Source organism: Phocoena sinus, chromosome 1, assembly GCF_008692025.1.
Source record: "Phocoena sinus isolate mPhoSin1 chromosome 1, mPhoSin1.pri, whole genome shotgun sequence".
NCBI classification, from domain to species: domain Eukaryota; kingdom Metazoa; phylum Chordata; class Mammalia; order Artiodactyla; family Phocoenidae; genus Phocoena; species Phocoena sinus.
This window is the reverse complement of record NC_045763.1, coordinates 50,963,105-50,983,920: the sequence shown is the minus strand read 5'-3', so window position 1 is coordinate 50,983,920 and position 20,816 is coordinate 50,963,105. Positions and strand designations below refer to the sequence as shown.

The 20,816-nt window shown below is 40.6% G+C and overlaps 1 protein-coding gene across 16 annotated transcripts in view; it reads right to left on the bottom strand.

Moving 5' to 3' along the window:
- Positions 1-20,816, bottom strand: part of FGGY (FGGY carbohydrate kinase domain containing) — a 425,082-nt gene that overhangs the window by 134,530 nt on the left and 269,736 nt on the right. For all 16 annotated transcript variants that reach the window (XR_004348564.1, XR_004348561.1, XR_004348565.1 and 13 more), the window contains one exon: positions 11,682-11,789. Coding sequence is in view for 11 of the 16 variants with exons in the window: in XM_032623526.1 (XP_032479417.1) it covers positions 11,682-11,789 (108 nt within the window). In the remaining 5 variants the exon portion in view is untranslated. The remainder of the gene's footprint in view (positions 1-11,681; positions 11,790-20,816) is intronic.

Sequence of the window (20,816 nt, the reverse complement as noted above, 5' to 3'; positions counted from 1 at the left end):
ATACAGGTGGCTTTTAGATCGTAACGCCTATTATTAAAGAGAAGGAAGTACCACCAAAAGAGTAAAAATGGTTGGAAGAACAAGACCTTAAAAGGTCAGCTGCAGTTTTTTGGTTTTTTTTTTTCCCACAGCATCTGATGACAAAGGCCCACCCTGATTAACAAAGAAGGCGCCAGTTTGTCAAATAACTGAGTACTCATTTCAAAAGCCTGGAGTGCCTGTTGCAAGGGTTGATCTTTCTACTTCTGTTCTTTAATACATTTAGCACAGTATAGAAGATCACAGCGTCCCATTAAGTGGTTATTTGTTTCCCAATAACAAGTGTGACGACAATAACTATATTTGCCAAGTGGCTGCCTTAGAAATATATAGACAGAACCATCCTGACTCTATGACTCTTCACTTGTTTCCTCCATCTTCTGAGATGTCAGCTCTGAGAGCTGGCAGCTGTAGGAGAAGGCAGAAAAGGCTACAAACTATTTGGATAGGTAGGAAGCTTAAGCTGGGTGGAGTCAGATCTTTCTCAGGATGGCTTTCAGGTCAGGATCAAGAGGAAAAGGCCATCTTACAATACATAACTAGAATTGTGGGGCTTTTTGGCATTTCCTTATTAAGGTGGCACCTGCATTTGGAACATGGGAAAAATAGAAATGCAATACAGTATAACACAGAGATCATACATGGGTAGTATGAGGTGGCATCTGGCCCACAGATGTATTTTACGTGGGATATATAATGTGATTAAAAATGAGCCAATATTTTAAAACTGGGAGATTTCACTTTTAGTCCAGATTTTGGTTTCTGTTGAAGAACTGGTGAGTGTAAAACACTGGGTCACCATATTCCCCCATGGCAAGGGTCAGCTGGAGCTGAGTGGTGACTGATCCCTTCAGACAGGCCTGTACCCTCCAGTTTGTGAGAGGCACCACCACTCAATTTATCATCATGATGGCACTAATGTTTTACCTGTAGTAGCAATCTATTTCTCTATGCCCATCTCTCTGTCAAAGGAGGGAACATGGAATTCAGCCCGAGAGTACTGAGAGCTGAAAAGAGAAACTTCTCTGTAGAAGTAAAAAATACCTCATTGCCTGGTGTGTTTATTCATTTATGCTGTCTGACTTCTTTAAGCATTTGCGTTTTTGACCCTTGATATGACGGAGAGAACGCAGACAAGGACTCCTGAGACCTGAGCTCAACTCTGGCTCAGGGCATGACCTTGGACAAGACCATTTCTAATTCTCTCTCTAAAACACTGAATAAGTTAATACGACAAATAGGCAAGAGTTTGTAAAACTACACAGAGAACTGCACCGCCTGAGATAGCAAAACCTTTGGCAAAGAGTTTACAGGCAAGAAAAACACATCACAAAGGCAAATTTAAAATTTAAGAATTTTAGGTTCCATGATCATTTTGCTAAGACAAAGCTATCTTATTGCTTGATGGGTTTTTCTCTATTAAAATCAGTTTTATCTATTAGTCTCTTCTTTTTTTTTTTTTTTTTTTAATAGGAGATGGAGCAATCTGCTCTTTTTTTAAAATTGTATTTATTTATTTATTTTTGGCTGTGTTGGGTCTTTGCTGCTGCGCGCGGGCTTTCTCTAGTTGCAGCGGTGGGGAGGCGGCTATTCTTTGTTGCGGTGCGCGGGCTCTAGGCACATGGGCTCAGTAGTTGTGGTTCGTGGGCTCAGCAGTTGTGGCTCGTGGGCTCAGTAGTTGTGGCTTGTGGGCTCTAGAGCACAGGCTCAGTAGTTGTGGCGCACGGGCTTAGTTGCTCCGGGACATGTGGGGTCTTCCTGGACCAGGGCTCAAACCTGTGTCCCCTGGATTGACAGGCGGGTTCTTAATCACTGCGCCACCAAGACTATCTGTTAGACTTGAGGCTGCCTTTTTCCTTCTTTACAGGTAAAACAATCATTAGGCTCAGAGCAATGTTCATCACTTGTGACAACTGCTTTTTTTCCATTTGTATTTACCTGTAATGTCACTTCTTCATCTAAGCTATTTCAACTCTTTGCTTACCTAATCTTATCTCAAAGCAAAAACATTTTGCCTGATTTTTCCCAGCTTTGAAATTCTCATGAAAATCTAATGAAAGAAGCAAGCCCAATCTAGACAATTTTTTTAATACTGCTGGAAAGGACTGCGAGTTTCAATACTGAACAGTTCCTAGGAACAACAAACATTCCGGAGAGGAAAATATAAACTATATGTTGATTTTTTTTTTTTTTTTACAACTTTAATATAAGCTTTACATAGGACAATTTCTCTTACAAGTTGATCAATTCTGATTTAATGCAGGGCTAGTTTAGTCAATTTCATTCACCATCAAAATTGGTAGCTTTGTTCATTTTTACAGTTTGTTAGTTCACTGATTCATGAAACTAATGTGATACACATCTACTCTGTGCTAGGCATCATTCTAATAATTCAGGATACAAAGACAAATAGAAGTCGTCGCTTTCACAAAGCTTTGACTTATGAAGGGAAAATGGGTATCCCAATATTCAAATATAGTCCAGACTGATAAGGTTTTATAGATTTAATGAATGTTAATTGAACACCTACTCTGTTCTGGTCATAGTAAGCACAGGGGATTCAGTAGCAATTAAGGTAGGTGTACTTTCTGTCCACTCGGAGATTATATTCTATTGACATATAGAGTCAACAAATACATATAATAATTAAAGATAGTGATTAGTTCTTTGAAGGAAATAGATAAGTTACTGTAATATGAACACCGATTTTAGATAGAGGGTTCAGGAAAGACCTGAGGGTGAAATTTAAGATAAGACATGAAAAAAAAAAAAAAAAGAAACAACAATTTCCAAGTAAAGAGAATGACAAATGCAAAGATTCTATAGTAGCAAAGAGCTTCATATGTCCTAGGAATTGACAGGAGTCCAGTGAGACTAGACTGGAGTAAGTAAGTAGGAAAGTTGTATAAAATGAGGATAGAGAGGTAGAAAGTGGAGAAAATCAAGCAGGCCACGGCAAAGGCTTTAGATTTTATTCTAAGTACTATGAGAGGATACAGAAAGATTTTTTTAAATTGAAGTACAGTTGATTTACAGTATTTTGTCAGTTTCAGGTTTACAGCATAGTGATTCAGTTATTTTTTTCTGATTATATTCCATTACAGGTTATTACAAGGATTGAATATAGTTCCTCTATTATACAGTAAATCCTTGTTGCTTATCTATTTTAGGTTATAGTAGTTTGTATCTGTTAATGCCATACTCCTAATTTGTCCCTCCCTCCATAACTTTGGTAGCCATAACTTTGTTTTCTATGTCTGTGAGTCTGTTTATATTTTGTATATATATTAATTTGTATTATATTTTAGATTCTACATATAAGTGATATAGTATTTGTTTTTCTCTGTCTGATTTACTTCAAGAAGTATAATATTTTCTGGGTCCATCCATGTTGCTGCAAATGGTAATATTTCGTTCTTTTTTATGGCTGAGTAATATTCCATTGTATATATATATACCACATCTTCTTAAGCCAATCACCTGTTGATGGGCACTTGGGTGGTTTCCATGTCTTGGCTATTGTAAATAGTGCTGCTATGAACATTGGGGTGCATGTATCTTTTTGAATTAGAGTTTTCTTTTCTCTGGATATATACCCAGGAGTGGGATTGCTAGATCATATGGTAGCTCTATTTTTAGCTTTTTAAGGAACCTCCATACTATTTTCCATAACGGCTGCACCAATTTAAATACATTCCCACCAACAGTGAACGAGGGTTCCCTTTTCTCCACACCCTCTACAGCATTTATTATTTGTAGACTTTTTGATGATAGCTATCCTGACTGCAGTGAAATTGGAACACTCCCTCACACCATATACAAAAATAAACTCAAATGGTTTAAAGACCTAAATATAAAACGTGACACCATAAAAATCCTAGAAGAGGAATAGGCATTCTTTGACATAAATCGTAGCAATACATTTTCTTAGACCAGTCTCTCAAGGCAAAAGAAATAAAAGCAAAAATAAACAAATGGGACCTAATCAAACTTAAAAGCCTTTGCACAGCAAAGGAAACCATCAACAAAATGAAAAGACAACCTACAGAATGGGAGAAAATATTTGCAAACATTGTGACCAATAAGGGATTAGTCTCCAAAATATGCAAACAGTTCATACAATTCAATATCAAAAAAACAAACAACCCAGTCCAAAAATGGGCAGAAGACCTAAATAGACATTTTTCTAAAGAAGACATACAGATTGCCAACAGAAGGGTTTTAATCAGGGAAGAAACATAATCTTATTTGATTTAAGAGAAATCATTCAGGAGTTCCACTTTTTTTTTTTTTTGGAGACTTTTGATTAAATGTTTATTCATTTTAATTTTGCCTTTTTAAAAATTCTGAAGCCAGTATATTGTTTTTATCACATCTGAAATATTTTTCTTTTTTAAAAAAGTTTTATTTTATTATTTTTATACAGCACGTTCTTATCAGTTATTTATTTTATACATATTAGTGTATACATGTCAATCCCAATCTCCCAATGCATCCCACCACCACCACCCCTCTGCCCAGTTCCACTTCTTAAAATGGCTAAATAGTTCTTATCATATGAATTCTTTCCCAGATAACAATTATAAATGCTGATCAAAATATATCAAACAATTCCCTAAAGATACTGGGAAGTGACCAAAGCCAGGTAGAAACTGAGAAGGAACAGACACATTGAAGGAAAAAACATTTTTTTTTTTTTTTTTTTTTTTGCGGTATGCGGGTCTTTCACTGTTGTGGCCTCTCCCGCTGTGGAGCACAGGCTCCGGACATGCAGGCTCAGTGGCCATGGTTCATGGGTCCAGCCGCTCCGTGGTATGTGGTGTCCTCCCAGACCAGGGCACAAACCCATGTCCCCTGCACTGGCAGGCGGACTCTCAATCACTGCGCCACCAGGGAAGCCCCGGAAAAAAGAGTTTTACATGTGTTTCTTGATTTTACAGATTTTTGCCTGAGGGCAGGCCCTAATCAGTGCCATGCAGGACAGCTAATACTCAGATAGATAGAAATATGCAGTCTTCATAGCTAAGAAATTAGAGGTCAGAGTTCAAGGCCACCATAGCAACTAGAAAATAAAAGGTAGGGAGATCTCAGAAAGGAGAGAGACATAGAAAGGGAGCTCAACACTATGCATAAATGTTACCTTAATCTCTGGATGATCTCTGAATTACATAATAAGTAACCCAACTAAGGCTTAAAGAACTCAACAAAGGAGAGACAAAACTTGTAGTTTGAGTTGTCATTAAATTACCTGCTTAAAAAAAATACTCTTCAGAGAAATAAGAATAATCCACTGTCTCTACAATACATCAGTTACAATGTTCAAGATATGAGTCAAAATTACTAGACATATGAAGAAACAGGAAAATGTAATTCTTACTTAAGATAATGGCCATTTAATGGACAATAACCCTGAAATAACACAGATGTTAAAATTAGAAGACAAGAATTTTAAAGCTAGTAATTTAACAATGCTTAAGGACGTAAAGGATAACACTCTCATAACTAACAAACAGATAGGAAATGGCAAAGAAATGGAAACAATTAAAAAGTAGAAATTCTCGTATTGATAAATATAATATCTGAAATGTATGGGTCCATGAGCTGGTTGGAGATTGCAGACAGAAGAGTCAGTGAACTTGAAAAAAGACCAATAGAGAGTGTCTAATTGAGAGAGAGAAGGAGAGAGACAGAGAGAGAAAGAGAGAGGAATACTGGGGGGAATAAAAAAACCCCAGAAGCCCTCAGGGGCTATGGGACAATAGCCAAAGGTCTTAAAAACGTGTAATTGGAGTCACAGTAGGAGGAGTAAGAGCAAATAGGGCAGAAAAGACATTTAAATATATACATGCTAAAGATTTCCCAAACTTGGTGAAAGACAGGAATTTACAAATTCAAGAAGTATAGCAAACCTGGGGGAGGAAGGATAAATTTCCAAAACACAATATCTGGGCACACCATAATAAAAACTAAGATTAAGGGAAAATCTTAAAAGTAGCCAGAGAAAAAAAATACACTGTACATAGGGGAAGAACAAAATAAAGGATGTTTGACTTCTCATAAGAAACAATGGTGCCAGAATACAATACATTGACATCTTTAAGTGTTGAAGGAAAAAAGAAGAAAACTAAGAAGGTGGGGCTTCCCTGGTGGCACAGTGGTTGAGAGTCCGCCTACGGATGCAGGGAACATGGGTTCGTGCCCCGGTCCGGGAAGATCCCACGTGCTGCGGAGCAGCTGGGCCCGTGAGCCATGGCCGCTGCGCCTGCACGTCTGGAGCCTGTGTTCCGCAACGGGAGAGGCCACAACAGTGAGAGGCCCGCGTACCGCAAAAAAAACCAAAAAAAAAAACAAAAAAAAACCTAAGAAGGTGTGTTTTTGTTTGTTTGTTTGTTTGCCAGTAGACCTGCAACAACTAAAGAAATGCTAAAGGAAGTTCTTCACGCTGAAGGGAAATATCAGGTGGAAGCTTAAATTTTCATAAAGAAATAAAAAACAATGGAAATGGTAAATATGTAGGTAAACACAAAAGATTATGCTTTGTTTCTCAGAACTTGTTTGAAATATGTATGACTGTTATGGACTGAATTGTATCCTTTCAAAATTCAGATGTTGAAGCCCAACCCCCAATACAACTGCATTTGGAGATGGAGACATTATGGAGGTAATTAAGGTTAAATAAGATCATAAGGGTGGGGCCCTGATCTGATAGAATTGGTGTCCTTATAGGAAGAGTAAGGTAATTAGGAAGCTGTGCAGGAATCCAGGTGGGTGTACAAAAATTACAGTGAAAGCCTGGGCAGGAGGAGAGAACAGGGAGGCATCTGTTTATGCAGAGCTGGTCTTTGTATCCATGAAGTCATTCCAATTAGCTAATGTGACACGCTGGGGACACACCTAAGTCTACATACCTAGATCCTGTCAAGGCTGATACACATAAGTTTCTCTCTCATGGCCTTACAAAGCCTGCCAACTATATGTGCTTTAATACACTTGATAAGAAAGTCACACTAACTGATACAATAATTGCTTCTCAAGGAAGTCTACAAGAGAACTGTAAGAAAAATTCAGAAAGGCAGCCCTATAAAAGTCAGGTTCAATTCTGGAAAGATCTGGGGCTTCCAGTAGCTGACTTGGATTTGAATCAAGGCTCTCCCCATTTACAACTGTTAAGACCTTGATCAAGTTACCTCACTGTTCTGAGCCTTAGTCACTAGTAAAACTGACCACATAGACATGCTGTGAAGATCAGATGAAATCCTGAATCTTCATGAGGGCCTCAATGTGCTGAGCATAGAACAGATTCTCCCAGTCAGGGTAGTGCAATCTACTTTTATGTGCTATAATAAATTATAATTGTCAGTTCCATATCCAACTTTCCCACTAGATGATAAGCCACTGGAGGACAAGAATCACGTGTGACCATATTCTTGCCTGGCCCAGAGTAATCCCTCAGGAAATCTCTGTAACGTGCTGGAAAGAGTGACTGAATGAAGGGATGGCATCACTACCTCTAACCTGGACAGCACCGAGTACATGGCAAGCTCTTCATATGGAAGAGCTGGCTGACCCCCCTGAGGCTAGCCCCAGGCTGAGGGGCTTTGGTGACAAGGAAGGAGGCAGATAGGCACTCGCAATGCGCCAATTCTGAAACTCCAAGAGCTAGAGCCCTGCAAACATTATGACCCTGTGGCCCAAATTTATAAATGTAAATTCTGGCTTCAAAAAATTCAAAGGTAACTCCCCACCAAGCCCAATTGTCCCAGAAAGCCAATTTCACCATAGGGGCAGCTTAGGAAACTGTCTTAGGCTCTCTTACCCGATGCCTCCCCCAATAAAAATGACTTCAAGTAAGACAGAGAAGAGTGCTTGGACAGAGGGATGGCTGAGGTCCAGTTGGAAATAAGCTTCAGCATCTGGACACAGTGACTGTACCAGTTGGTGCTCTGTGGAAAAAGCCTGGGCAAAAAGTGATGGTTTTTGCAAAACTTTCTGGAGAGTGTATCAACAAGCACGAGACAATCTTTGATGGGTGTTTGGTGAACTGAAGTAAATCATCCATGGGAATGGGGTATGTGCCCTTCTAAGAGGAAATAAATAGCAGCAGCACAAGCTTGAAATGAGTGAAAAACAAGCCCAAATCTCAGACAGATGAAATTGCAAAGGCTCCAGAGCCAGAAAAGATCCTATCCTATTTTTTTCTTCATCCTGAAGTTAACCAGATGGAGATTTTTTTTTAAAGTACCAATCTATTCATATACTTGGAATGAAGGATTTTGCTTTGTGATGGAAGATCTGTATTTAATTGTAAAAATGAAACAAAATATCTTTTTTCCAAATCTAGAGTTTAGATAAATTTTGTTTCTTTTTTCTTTTTTCCCTCTCTTCTTTCCCCTTCTTTACTTCCCTCTTCTTCTTCTATCTCTTCCCTTCTGCTTTAGATGATATACTTACAACTGCATGTTTATAATATATTCTGGACAATGTAATAACGGAGCAGCCACTTTCAGACATAGCTTATGAGAGAATATGTACATATGAAACATGGAATAAAAGCAATGTAACTTCCTCTTATGGTGTTCTGTATGATGACAATAGGCTGTAAAACCGGTGATAAACCAGAATAAGTAAATGGAAAGGAAAGGTGAGTACCAACGGAAACAGGCAAAAAGGCCATTGACACTGCATCAGGAATCTCTCCAGGCTGTGCTTGCTACCCTGAGTTTCAGTTCTTCATGTGTAAAATATGGATAATAACTGTACCTAACTTATAGGGGTATCAGAGGATTAAATAAAATAGGACATGAAAAGCTCTTGGAATTGAGACTGGGACATAAGTCTTCAAAATAAATATTAGGCATTGTGATTATTATGAGTATCATTCAAGGATTAACACGATTTTATATATATATATATATATATATATATATATATATATATATATATATACACACATATACATATATAAATCTTTCCCACAGGAAAATGTACTCAATAAGGGACAATTGTTGTTGTTATTATTATTACCATCATCATCGTTATTATTTTTATATCTCTTTATTTTATAGGTGGTTTCTGTCTCTTTGCTTGGCCTCTCTGGACTGATGATTTATTGGACAGTCTGTTTTGTTCTTGATTCAGATTTTGCCCCATTATGCTAACTTCTCGACTTCCTTAGATTTTGCTTTTTGTAACCCATGGGTAAGTCAGTCATACCCCATTCCTATGTCTAATGAAACTCTATACATAGAACTGCCCTAAGTGTAACTCTACATGCAACTTCATTGGTTGATGATGCAAAATCAACTAGCTAGATAAAGGCCAGAAAGTCCCACGATTCTTGTCAAAAACCATAGTGGACTATTATGAAGATTTTATTAATGGTCAGAAAAGGGTCATTTTTTAAAATTTAAATTCAGGCTTAGGAAACAGGCATAACGAATTCTTGTCCACCAAGATACGTCATAATGTTTGGGCAAAGATGGCTTATATCCATAGCAACAGAGCCAACTCTGAGTCAAATACTGGTAAAAGCATTTCTAGACTGACACAGACGGTCAATTAGTAAACTAACTCTCTGAAAACCTGTTGATGGACAGCTTCATGGACAATGCATCCTGCACAAAGAGTTAGTTTACTGGATTGTTATCCTTGTTAAAAAAGACTCTGGGCTGTGTCTGTTATGACTTCTGGTTCTCCTAAAGGTAATTATACCATGATGTGGGCTTGAAAAGGGCTATGTTTCAGTAATGGGTTTTCTATGTGTCATAGAAAGGGAGTGGATATTTAAGTGGAAAGTTGTGTAAATACATAACACTAGTTTAAAGAGGAGACTGTAAAGTTTCAATCCCACTGTACCTTAGGCATAGAGTGATGTCTTTTTCTTGACTTTTCTAGAAAAGTCTAATTGGTTATTAAGACCTATCAGACGTTATTTAATTTATACTCACTGTGCTTCCCTACTAGACGATGAGCTCCTTAAAACCAGGGACTAATGGGGGGACTAATTCAGGTATCTCTACAGCCTGGCGCAAGAGTGAAGGCACAAAACATGCTCTTTGAATTCAGCCACCCACCTATGCGTGCATCAACTTTGAGAGAGAACTTGAGGCAGCTAAGAATAAAAGAGAAACACATGAAGAAATGGAAAATTAATGGTTATTTGTATCCATATCCAGCTTGAGATCAGATCACTTTTGATTTGGCTGGACATTTAGAAAAGCTGGTAGGGGAGCAGACCATAAACAGATGATTTCAGTACAACATAGTGAATGTGAGGCTGAGTAACTGAGCCTGGGTCTTACTGTCCCTTGCTTTCCACATTTAATCCTTCCAAGGTCTGCTGATCTCTTGACCTCAATTCTCAGTCATTATTGCCACTGTCCATTATTGCCAAAATCCTCATGGCTTTTTGTCTGTGGACTAACCTATTAAAGCTGGTCTCTTTTCACCCAGCCGTGCACCCTCAGGCCTTCTTCCTGACGGCTGCTAGCCAGTTTTTATAACAGAGATCTGACAGCACCCATCACTATTCCAATCTTTCACCTACTCTCCGTGGTCTACTACCTGAAGTTCAACTCCTTAGCATGTTTTACAGGGACTTCTGTATGGTCCCTGCCCAGCTCTCTAACTTTTATTGTAAGTCATTCTTCTAAGAACAGTTTATGCCACAACTGAAATTCTGCAATTACCCTCAAATATGCCTTGCTATTTTTCACTGCCATGTCTTTGTTCCTATGCAAGTTCTCATACCTAGAAGAATATCCCTACCTTTCTGTGTCTGGTTGGTCCCTATTTATCATTAAGGTGCAGTACAAATGCTTTCTCCCCTGAAAAGAATTCCTTAATCTAGCTTTGTGCAAACTCTATGCCTTGTACCTCTGGTATAGTACTCATCTCACTTTTATAGATCTTCTGTCTTCCCTATGAGATGACCCCATGAATTCAACACATTTTCTCCAAGCACCTTCTATGAACCAGGCACTGAGCTAAATACAGAGAGAAGTATGATACAACCCATGCCCTTAAAGAGTGCGTAGATTTCTGGAAAAGACAGATTATCTCAGAATGCACTAAGAACTGGAGTTACATCTTAAAGATCAAGTAAAACTAGCAAGTGATAAAGAACTCTCCGAGTAGGGAAAGAAGCATATACAAAGGCACAGAGGAGCAGAATAACAGGAGCCATGGGGAAGCTGTGAGTAGGGCAATCTGGCCTTCGTGACAAGCACATGGGTGAGACTGGAGGGGACAGACCACAAAGGGAATGATGTGCCCAGAAGACTATCTGAGCTATGTCCCAAGGGCTACAGGGAACCACTGAAGGATTCTGGCTGGAGATTAACATAGTCCTTTTTACCAAGTAGAATATTACTCCTGTTGCCGTGAGAAAAATGGGTTGTTCTGTGAAAGAAAGATAGGTGAGAAGATGGGTTAGTCATCAATGCCTGGATCAACATTTATTCCTTTGGCAGACACGGGCTACATATGCTCCGTATGTGAGACTTTATCCTAAGAGAAAGTTAATTCTTCTGATGTAGGAGTCTGCAAGTCTTCGATATCCTGGGTATACGGGGAATGTGACAAAATGGACTAGTCAAGGGTGTAAAAACATTAAAGACCATATGAAGAAAGTGTCAACTTACCAATTTTCCAGTAACGCTCTGGCCACCTTCATTCAGCCAGAACCCAGGGACCATGGCTGAGAAATAAGGGCCCCAGACTCCTGGTACAAAGATCGGGTTTTTGCTGATCTGGAAAGAAAGGGGAAAAGTATGTGAAAATATTGTCCCTCAAGGCTAGAAGGAGCTTTATCCTCCTCCCATGTGATGTTTCTATGACCATAGAATTCAGCTTCTTATTAAATACCTTTGATGGTGGGGAAGTTAGTCCTGACAAAGGACGGGCCTGGCTTCACCTCTGGAAACCTTTCTGATAAACTCATTCAGGCGTCAAGGTAGAAGAAAAGAGATCATTTTGGAAAGAAACTGATGTGACAGTTCCTGGCCAACTCCCTCTCTGTGGTAGACTGATTGTAATAATGGTCCCCATTTTCTAGCCCTCCCTGCTTCCACCCACTGTGCAATATGACTTCGCAGCGCCTCTTGTTGAGAGGTGGGGTTCCCAACCCTTGAGTCTGGGTCAACCTTGTGACTTGGTTTGGCCAACAGAATGAGGCGGAAGTGACACTGTGCACCGGTTTTCCAGGTTTAGGCCTCGACAACTGTGTGCTTCTGCTCTTCCTTCTCTCCCTCTGCCACAAGAACATGCCCCAGCGAGCCTGCTGGATGGATATGCAGCAAGCTGAGTCAGCTCAGTTGTCACACGTGATGTTTCAGATACGTGAGAGGGCCCAAACAGGATCAGCAAATCCTCGCAGTCCTCCAGCAACTGGCGAGCCTGAATCACCAGCATCACCCAGCCAATCGATAGACTTGTGAACAAAAATACATGTCCTTTTGTATACCGCTAGGATTTTATGTTTGTTTCTAACCTAGCATTTTAATGGCACGAAATAACTGATATATCCCCCTCCTTCTACAAACACTTATTAGACACCTAATAGCATACCATTTCTCTCAACTGGGTGCTGAGGACACAGAGATGAATCAGAAAGAGTTCTTGTCTTAAGAAGCTCCTCACCTCAGGGTAGTTGGATAAGTAAATAGTCAAATAGAAAACAGTGTGGTCCATGGGATGGTAAAGACAAAACATAGGATACTGTGGAGGGGCACAGTGGGTGAGGAATGAAATGGTCCAGAGATGGCTTCTGAGAGAATGGGACATAAGCTTAGACTAGTAAGATTTAGCCAGATGAATTAGAACAGGCACTCCATGTCAAGGGAATAGCTTGAACAAAGACATGCAGGTGAGAGAGATGCTCTCATTATTCAAGATACGGCGACGTCTTTTTTTGGTAGCAGACTGTGGAAGCCCATTAGGTGTTAGGAAAGGACATCAAGAGATGGACTGGGACAGGCAGGGATGGACCACGTGTTCACTCATCTGGATGGCACGAGCTTCTCATCCACCCAGCAGGGATGAATGCTGAAGTGATATTATGGTTGTGGAAGGGTGTATTAAAAGGTAGGGAGGAAAAAGGAGTTAGGCACACTGGGTCTACTCCTGCATGTCTTGAGGCTGGGCAGAGAATCTATTCATTCATTTATTCTACAAATATTTATTCAGCCCTTACTACGCCAGACCCTGGGGATACAGAAGTGAACTGAATATAACCATAATTTCTGCCCTCATAAAGTTTATAGTACAGCACTTCAGCATATGGATAAACGTTCTTTAAATGTCTGAGCTCTAACTATTCTGGTTCCCTTTTCACTAAATGAGTGATTCCTCAAATCAGCAAGAATTCCACCCTCCAAAGAGGAAGGGGGTGAGGGAAGGCAGGAGACTATACAATATTATCAACTTTAAACTTTGCCAAATAAAGGTAATTTATAAAAGGGTAAATTTAACACCTAAAGGAAAAAGAATAATCTCAGGGGGAAAAAAAAGGTTTGTTTGTTTGTTTTCCTGCAAGAAAAGACAGTTTAGCTTTCATTGACATATTCACTCATTTCTTTATGGGTTCAACAGATGTTTCCTGAGCTCCTACTGTGATCCAGGCACTGAAAGCAAATGTAAACAAAAGAGCATAGTCTCCACCTTCACGGAGCTGTTCTCTTCAGAGGGAGGCAGACTAGAGAGACCAATGATTCAGGTTTGGCCAGGATTCTCCTAGTTTTAACACCAGAAGTCCTATGTCTTGGAAAACTCTCAGTACTAGGCAAAAGGGACAACTGGTCACCCTAAGATGGATATCACACAAATGTATAAATACAAACTGTGATAAATAAATGAAAGAATATCAAAAGTTATTATAAGAGCTCATAAGTGAGGGACCTAATATAGTCTAGGGGTCAGATAAGGCTTTTCTGAAGAAGTGATATTTGAATTAAGATGAAAACATACATAGAAATTATTCAGGTGTGAGTATATGTATATCTGTCTGTATTTGTATATATATGTGTGTGTGTGTTTGTGTGGATATACGATACAGAGAGCGTTCCAGACAGAAGAAGCACACACTAAATGGTCTTCATTTTTGTCACTCTGTCTTTGCCAGTGGAAATTTTATCACATGCCAACTCTAGAAACTACTGCCCTATACTGCATGCCCCAGCTGCTTTGGGGCAAATAAGACAGCCCATGCCAGGCACTTGGGATCCAGGGTTTGGACAGGTGGATGGATACCCACCAAAGTCAAGCCATCTCTTTTCATGCCCTGCACCCCTTCTCTTCCAGAACTCTTCCAGCATCATTAGACAGATTAGTTTCAGAGAGGTTGCACGTTGTCCACAGTCACACAGGTAGTAAATGGCCGAGGTGGGACTTGAACTCAGGTAGATACTGGCCTCAAACCCCAGGATATGCTTTTTAAAAAACAAACAAACAAAACTTGTATACATAAATTGCTTAGGTGAGCTTTGCATCACCTCCCCCTACCCAAACCCCAAACCCCACGATTTAAAGATGTTCCTGCATCAGCTTTTGCAGAACTCCATTGGCAGACGGGGGCTCTGCTGCTCAGAAATGGCAGGTGAAGGCTCTGCCCGGCTCTGTCCAGAAATTTCTGAGTTGACTCCTGCTTGTGCTCACTCATCTGGAATGGCACATGCTTCTCGTCAGATATCATGACTAAAGTAAGGAAACAAGGGCACAGAAATATGTTCCCCAGAGCACCTCCAATCACTCCCAAGCTCTGGGAGAAAACAAGTAATAGTTTGTTTTGACAGAGAGAGAGAGAGAGTGAGCACATTCATGTATTTATGTGTGCTTTAATCCTTTGCAATAAACCTAAATACTTAAAAATATTTTTTTGTGAAAGCTCTTTCCATGCTGATGGCTATCCTGGCCTGAAGGCTGCTCTGTGATCCAAAAGGAAGGAGCACATTTTACTCCACTAATGACAGGTGTCCGTACAGGACACTGACTTTCCAGCAATAATGTGCTGTTGGCAACAACAGCAGCTACGATTGACTGGGTACTTACTAAAGGCCATATTCCAAGCACACTGCAGGAGTTAAATCACTTAATCTTCACAACGACCCTAAAGGGGAGAGTCTATCATTATTCCTATTGTACAGATGTGTAAACTGAAGCAGAGACTTAAATAGCATGCCCTAGGTTATAAAAATACAAAGCAGCCAGGCTCTATAGGTTCTGTATTTATCTCTGCCAAAGTATGCCCTTGATTTTAGGCTACCATTGATTCTTTGAGTCCTTCATTTACTTTTCAAGGGCAGAAAGCAAGGGTTATTAGAGCCAACATAGACTCATTCAGATTGAACCAACCTCCTAGCCTTGATGACAAGTAGGTTAGGGAATCTTCACGAGCAAAAGGCTTTTGATCAGAGTTTTCCCTCATACACTTGTGAAGAGCAGAGGAGAAAACAAGGGCTGAGTCAAAGATCTATTTGATTCTATCCTGACTACCACGTTCCAGCCAGGTGACCTTATAAAAGGTAATCTTTCTGAGCCTCAGTTTCCTCAGTTCCAAAATGGGAAGAATGATATAAATGTGGGAGGACTTTTGTGAAAATGAAATAAGCTGTCACATATAAACAGCTTATTATATGTTAAATACCAAGTAAACATTAGTTCTCCTTGAAATGAGGCTTGCGTGATGGGATAGTCAGGTGACTGGGATGAATGGCCACAGCCAAAAGTAACTGCAACCATTAAGCAGGTCTCTAGAGTCATTCTTAATTTTATTTAGTCAATGGTCTTAATAATGAAGTAGAAGATGACAATACAGAAGCAAAGTTTATATTTTCAGGTGGTATAAACTTGGAAGGACTACTTATCATGAGCCGTGTCCAAAACAAAACAAGATTCAAACTTACTTTAAGAACTAGAACATCAAGCAAAATACAGCAAGAAAGCAGTTAACATTTATTTGATCACACAGTTAAAATTCTGCACAGAAAAGGTGCCGGTAATATTTTCTTCCATAATATCCTTTTTCATGGGTGATGGTACATGAGTATTCAATTTAGTATTGTTTAAAGTGTATGTAGACCTTTGACACATTCTTTAATTATGTGTGATATGAATAAAGTTATAAAAACCTGCAATAAAACAAAACATTTGGGACTTCCCTGGTGGTCCAGTGATAAAGAATCTGCCTTCCATGCAGGGGATGCAGGCTTGATCTCTGGTTGGGGAACTAAGATCCCACATGCCACGGGGCAACTAGGCCTGTGTGCCACAGCTACTGAGCTTGCGTACCTCAACTAGAGAGCCCACACGCCACAACTAGAGAAGAGAAAACCCGCATGCCACAACTAGAGAGAAGTCCACAGGCTGCAAGGAAGAGCCCACGCGTCACAACGAAAGACCCCGCGTGCCGCAATGAAAGGTCCTGCATGCCACAAGGAAGATCCTGCATGCGGCAACTAAGACACGATGCAGCCAAAAATAAATAAATAAATAATTTAAAAAACAAAATAAAAACAAAACATTTGGTTGCACACTATATGCTAGGCACTGAGATCAGCAACAAGGTTATAAAAATAATAAGGCAAAATAACAACAACAATAATAATAGAAGAGAGACGAGGAAGGAGGGAGGAGGAGGGAGGGGGAAGAGGAAGGAGGAGCTGGAGGAGAAGAATTAACAATAAGGCATGGCCCTCCTCCTCAAGGAGCTCCTAGTCAGGCTGGGCAGACAGAAGTGGAAATAGAAAAATTACAACGAAACATGCCAAGTGCTACAGTGAGATGGGTGACCAGTGTGGTAGAAGCCCAGACTGCCTGGGAAAAGGAGTGAGCACTTCACAGAGGTGGCCACATGGGAGCCAGGCCTTGAAGGACGAATAAGTGCTTCTTTAGGTAGAGAGGGAGGGCATCCCAGGCAGCAACGATCAGAGTCATGAAGCTGTGCAAGCATCTTGATTCTCATGAGGGCTTAAAGTTCTGCATTTTACTTTATATAAAAGTTCACATGGTTTGAAGGATGGGTATATTTTTGCATCAGCATATCCTACTGCTTGTCAAAGATTCAATTTTTAAAATACGGTGGCTGAAAAAAAGTCTAAGTGAAACCACCCTCAAAGCCAGGCAGTAAGAAGAAGAAATTATAATATAGAAAGAAGAAGAAGAAGAAGGAGAAGTAGAAATCAAATAGTAATTGCTAACAGTTATTGTGGGCTTATTATGTGCCAGACTCTTCTAGGCTCTTTATAGACATTATCACATTTAATACTCATGACAACCCAATGAGACCCACTGAGGACCCATTGAGGTCCTATTATTATACATACTCCACAAATGAGGACATCTCTGCTGAAGGAGGTCAAATAGCTAGTAAATACGAGAGAAGTAATTACAAGATCCAAGCAGGATCCAAGTTATTATCTACCAACTTATTTTTCTCTCTAAATCTGACTCTCCTTATCTATAAAATAAATGGATTGGACTAGAGATGTTTAAGATCTCTCTTGTCTTTGAGACTAAGATTCTGGGAAGTTGAGTCATTTTCCCCTAGCTGGCCAATCAGAACTCTACAGCAAGCTATTTCAACACAGACTCTGCCCTCACATGCCCTGGGGCTCATGGGGTTGCATGGGGTTACCTCTTGGGGCTTCTGTAAGTATCCACTTTGTTCTACTACCTCTCTGACCTGTGGCCAAGATTACTGGGGGGTTTTCTTGAGTGCCAACTTCTTGGGTTATATTCAATGGCTACTATCTATAACATCTTACATTAGCTGAGTAAATATTCAGCACATACTTATTGGATACAGACTGAGTTCAAACTACTATTTTAAATATAAAAAGACAGAAAGATGGGTGTCCAGAGCCATGTAAATGACATAATCCCTCGAAGTTTACAATGTAGTAGGTATTGGAGGGCAGGATGGGCTGGGTAGTAACTCAGGTACCAAGGGACTTCTGAGCGTACATTTGCATTCAGACTTAGAATAACCCTAAGAGTACATGGAGTCGAGCACGCACAGCCCGTTTTACAGGTGAAGACCCAGGGACGGGGACAGTAAGCAAACCACCCAGGATCACAAGGATCAGAAATGCTGGAGTTGGCATTAGAAGTCTCTCTCTATGTGCTCCTGCCTCTTTTCATGTCTGTGCCCAAGCTGGATCCATGAGTGGATGCCACTGGCTGACTTTGATCTAAGGCTATGCTACTGTCAGCTGAGTTTCCCTGCGGTGATAAAACCCAGGCGCCTGCTCACACCTCTTTCTGGGAGTGTCGACTGGGCTAAGGGCAGGGAGCTGCTTCAGAGACGTCTGCTCTGCCTTCCCCCACTCCATCATCCCAAGCTTGGCCTAAGTCTCTGGCAGGGGCAGGAGGCAGGCTCCAGGCGCCAGTGGTCCTGGGAGGGAACAGGAGGTTTTGTTTTGAGTGTCTCCAGCCAGGTTGGGAATGTTCGAGGGTAGCCACAGGCATGTGTGGGGCCGGTGGGTATTTCCGTGGTGGCTCATCTCTCCCTCCAAATGGACTGTGCTATCGTCTTACTAGAAAAAAAACATTTATACACATTCCAGACAACTCCCAGCCCACTACACAGTACAAAAAAGAGCACAGAGAATTCTGTTTATGAATGGGGGCTCTTAGCATTCACCTCTATTTTTGTACTTCTCAGATTGAATTGAAGTGAGCTGTTTGTCTCTCCTACGAAACGGTGAGGAACCACATCTTATCTTAAAGGCAGTAAATAAACACGGTTTAGTACAATAATATGAGCATAGACCTTGGAGTCAGGAAAACCTGGTTTTCCATTCTGGTTTGGTCGCATCCTAGCCACGAACCTTTGAATCTCTTTGAGTCTCAGCTTCCTTATCTATAAATGGAGATAAAATCTCACCTACTAGAGTTTTATGCCAGTCTGAAATGGTATAAAGTATATAATGATCCTAGGACATAACATGCTCTCAAGGAATGTGAAGCACAGATGGTTTAATTCTATTCCTTTTTGGGATAGTGGAAAGATGTGAGTCCAAAGACCCGACCGAGGTCAGGTCCAGACCCTACCCCACATCAGCTCTGTCTCTCTGGTGGGCTCTTCTTTCTCTTCCCTCCTGGATTTTTCTTACTTACCACAACTCTCGGGGTCAGCTCACACACTCTCATGTGTATTATGACAATTTTTAGGCTGTTGAGTTTCAAATTTTTATCCCAAACTCTGAACTTGCTCCTGAGCTCCATACAAGACATTTGACCTGAACGTCTAATCGACATGTCCAAAACAGACCTTGAAATCCTTCCTCCTGGGGCTCCTCTTGTTCGGGGGGTCCCTGTCTCAGTGAATGGTACCCTATTTACCCATCCAGCAGGATACCATTCTTCCCTTCTTGATCTCACTCATCTGCTCTACTGTAGGTCGCATGGACTATCAACTGTATTTTTCAAACACAAGCCTTTGCATTTCTCCCCACTGTCATTACATTAGTCAGTCCCATACCTTTTCTTGCTTGGGTTATTGCAACAGCAGTTAAACTGGTTTCCCTGCCCCAAATATTGTCCTTCTCCCTGCACCTCCACAAGCCCCACTTACAGACTCTAACTTCCATACCTGCACCCCAATGATCCTTCTAATACACAAACCTAATTATATCACTTCCCTTACTTACATCCTTTAGATGCTCCCCACGGCATATGAGACCTTTCTGACCTGGCTTTGATCTGTTTGGCCTAATCATACACGTGACCATTTCCCCCGCCCTTTGCCCCATCATTTTTTACTGCAGCAAGCCCACCAAGGCCCAGAAATTCCCCAAGAGAGAAATTACCCTAGAAATTCCCCCAATTCCCCTTTTCTTTCTCATCTCTGAGTCTTCATCAATTCTCCTCTCTCTGTCTGAAAGGCAGCCCCTCTCACTTTCCCCTGACTAATTCTTACACGTCCTTTTATAAGACTCTGCTCCATATCACCTGCCCTGGGAAGCCTTCTCTAAACTCTGACTTCTCTGCCATTGCTGGGTTGAGTGTGCCTCCCTGCCTCTTCCCTTAGCTTCCATACTGCAGGCTGTCCTAACACATGTTACATGTGTGAATGTATATACCTAGATCTATAAATACATACATAATAGGTATTTGATATGCAATATGTACATAGTATGCTCTGAAAATGAAATCATCACACAAATGTAGAGCATGGCTAAAATTATTATTAACGTAACAATCTCACTGGCATTAAGAACAATAGAATATAACATATGTCCAATCACCTATAAGTGACCCACGGTTAATAAAGCTCAGGCCTGCCAAATTTTCCTCTCCTCTATTTGGAGGTTTTGGAAAGGTTCAGAGTCCTCCAGTAAAGAGTTTGCCTTTCCTAGAAACCAATTCCTTTATTTCAGTTTGAGCAAAACAAGAACACATGAAACCTGTTCATAGATATCCCCTGGGGCTTAGCAGCCTAAGCGGGCAGAGAGGGCACTGAGCAGGTGTATCACCCAACCAAATGGTTCCCAAATTTGGGATGGAGGGAGGCTGCCAGATACTGCCTGCAATGTCCTGAATTATTTGCAAAGGATTTTGGACTCCTTAAGCTTCATTCTTCATCATGCTGAAACCCTCATGTGATCACAACAGAAATGTCATTCATATGTTTCTCATCCACTTATACTTAACGCAACTGAGGTTGGTTGCAAGAGAGACTAAACAACCAAGGAAACTTTGGGGTCTTCCTAAAGCTCCCCCCAGTTTCCTTTCCCCTGCAGACCAGAAGCTACACTTGGCCTTCCCTATACAAATGCCTG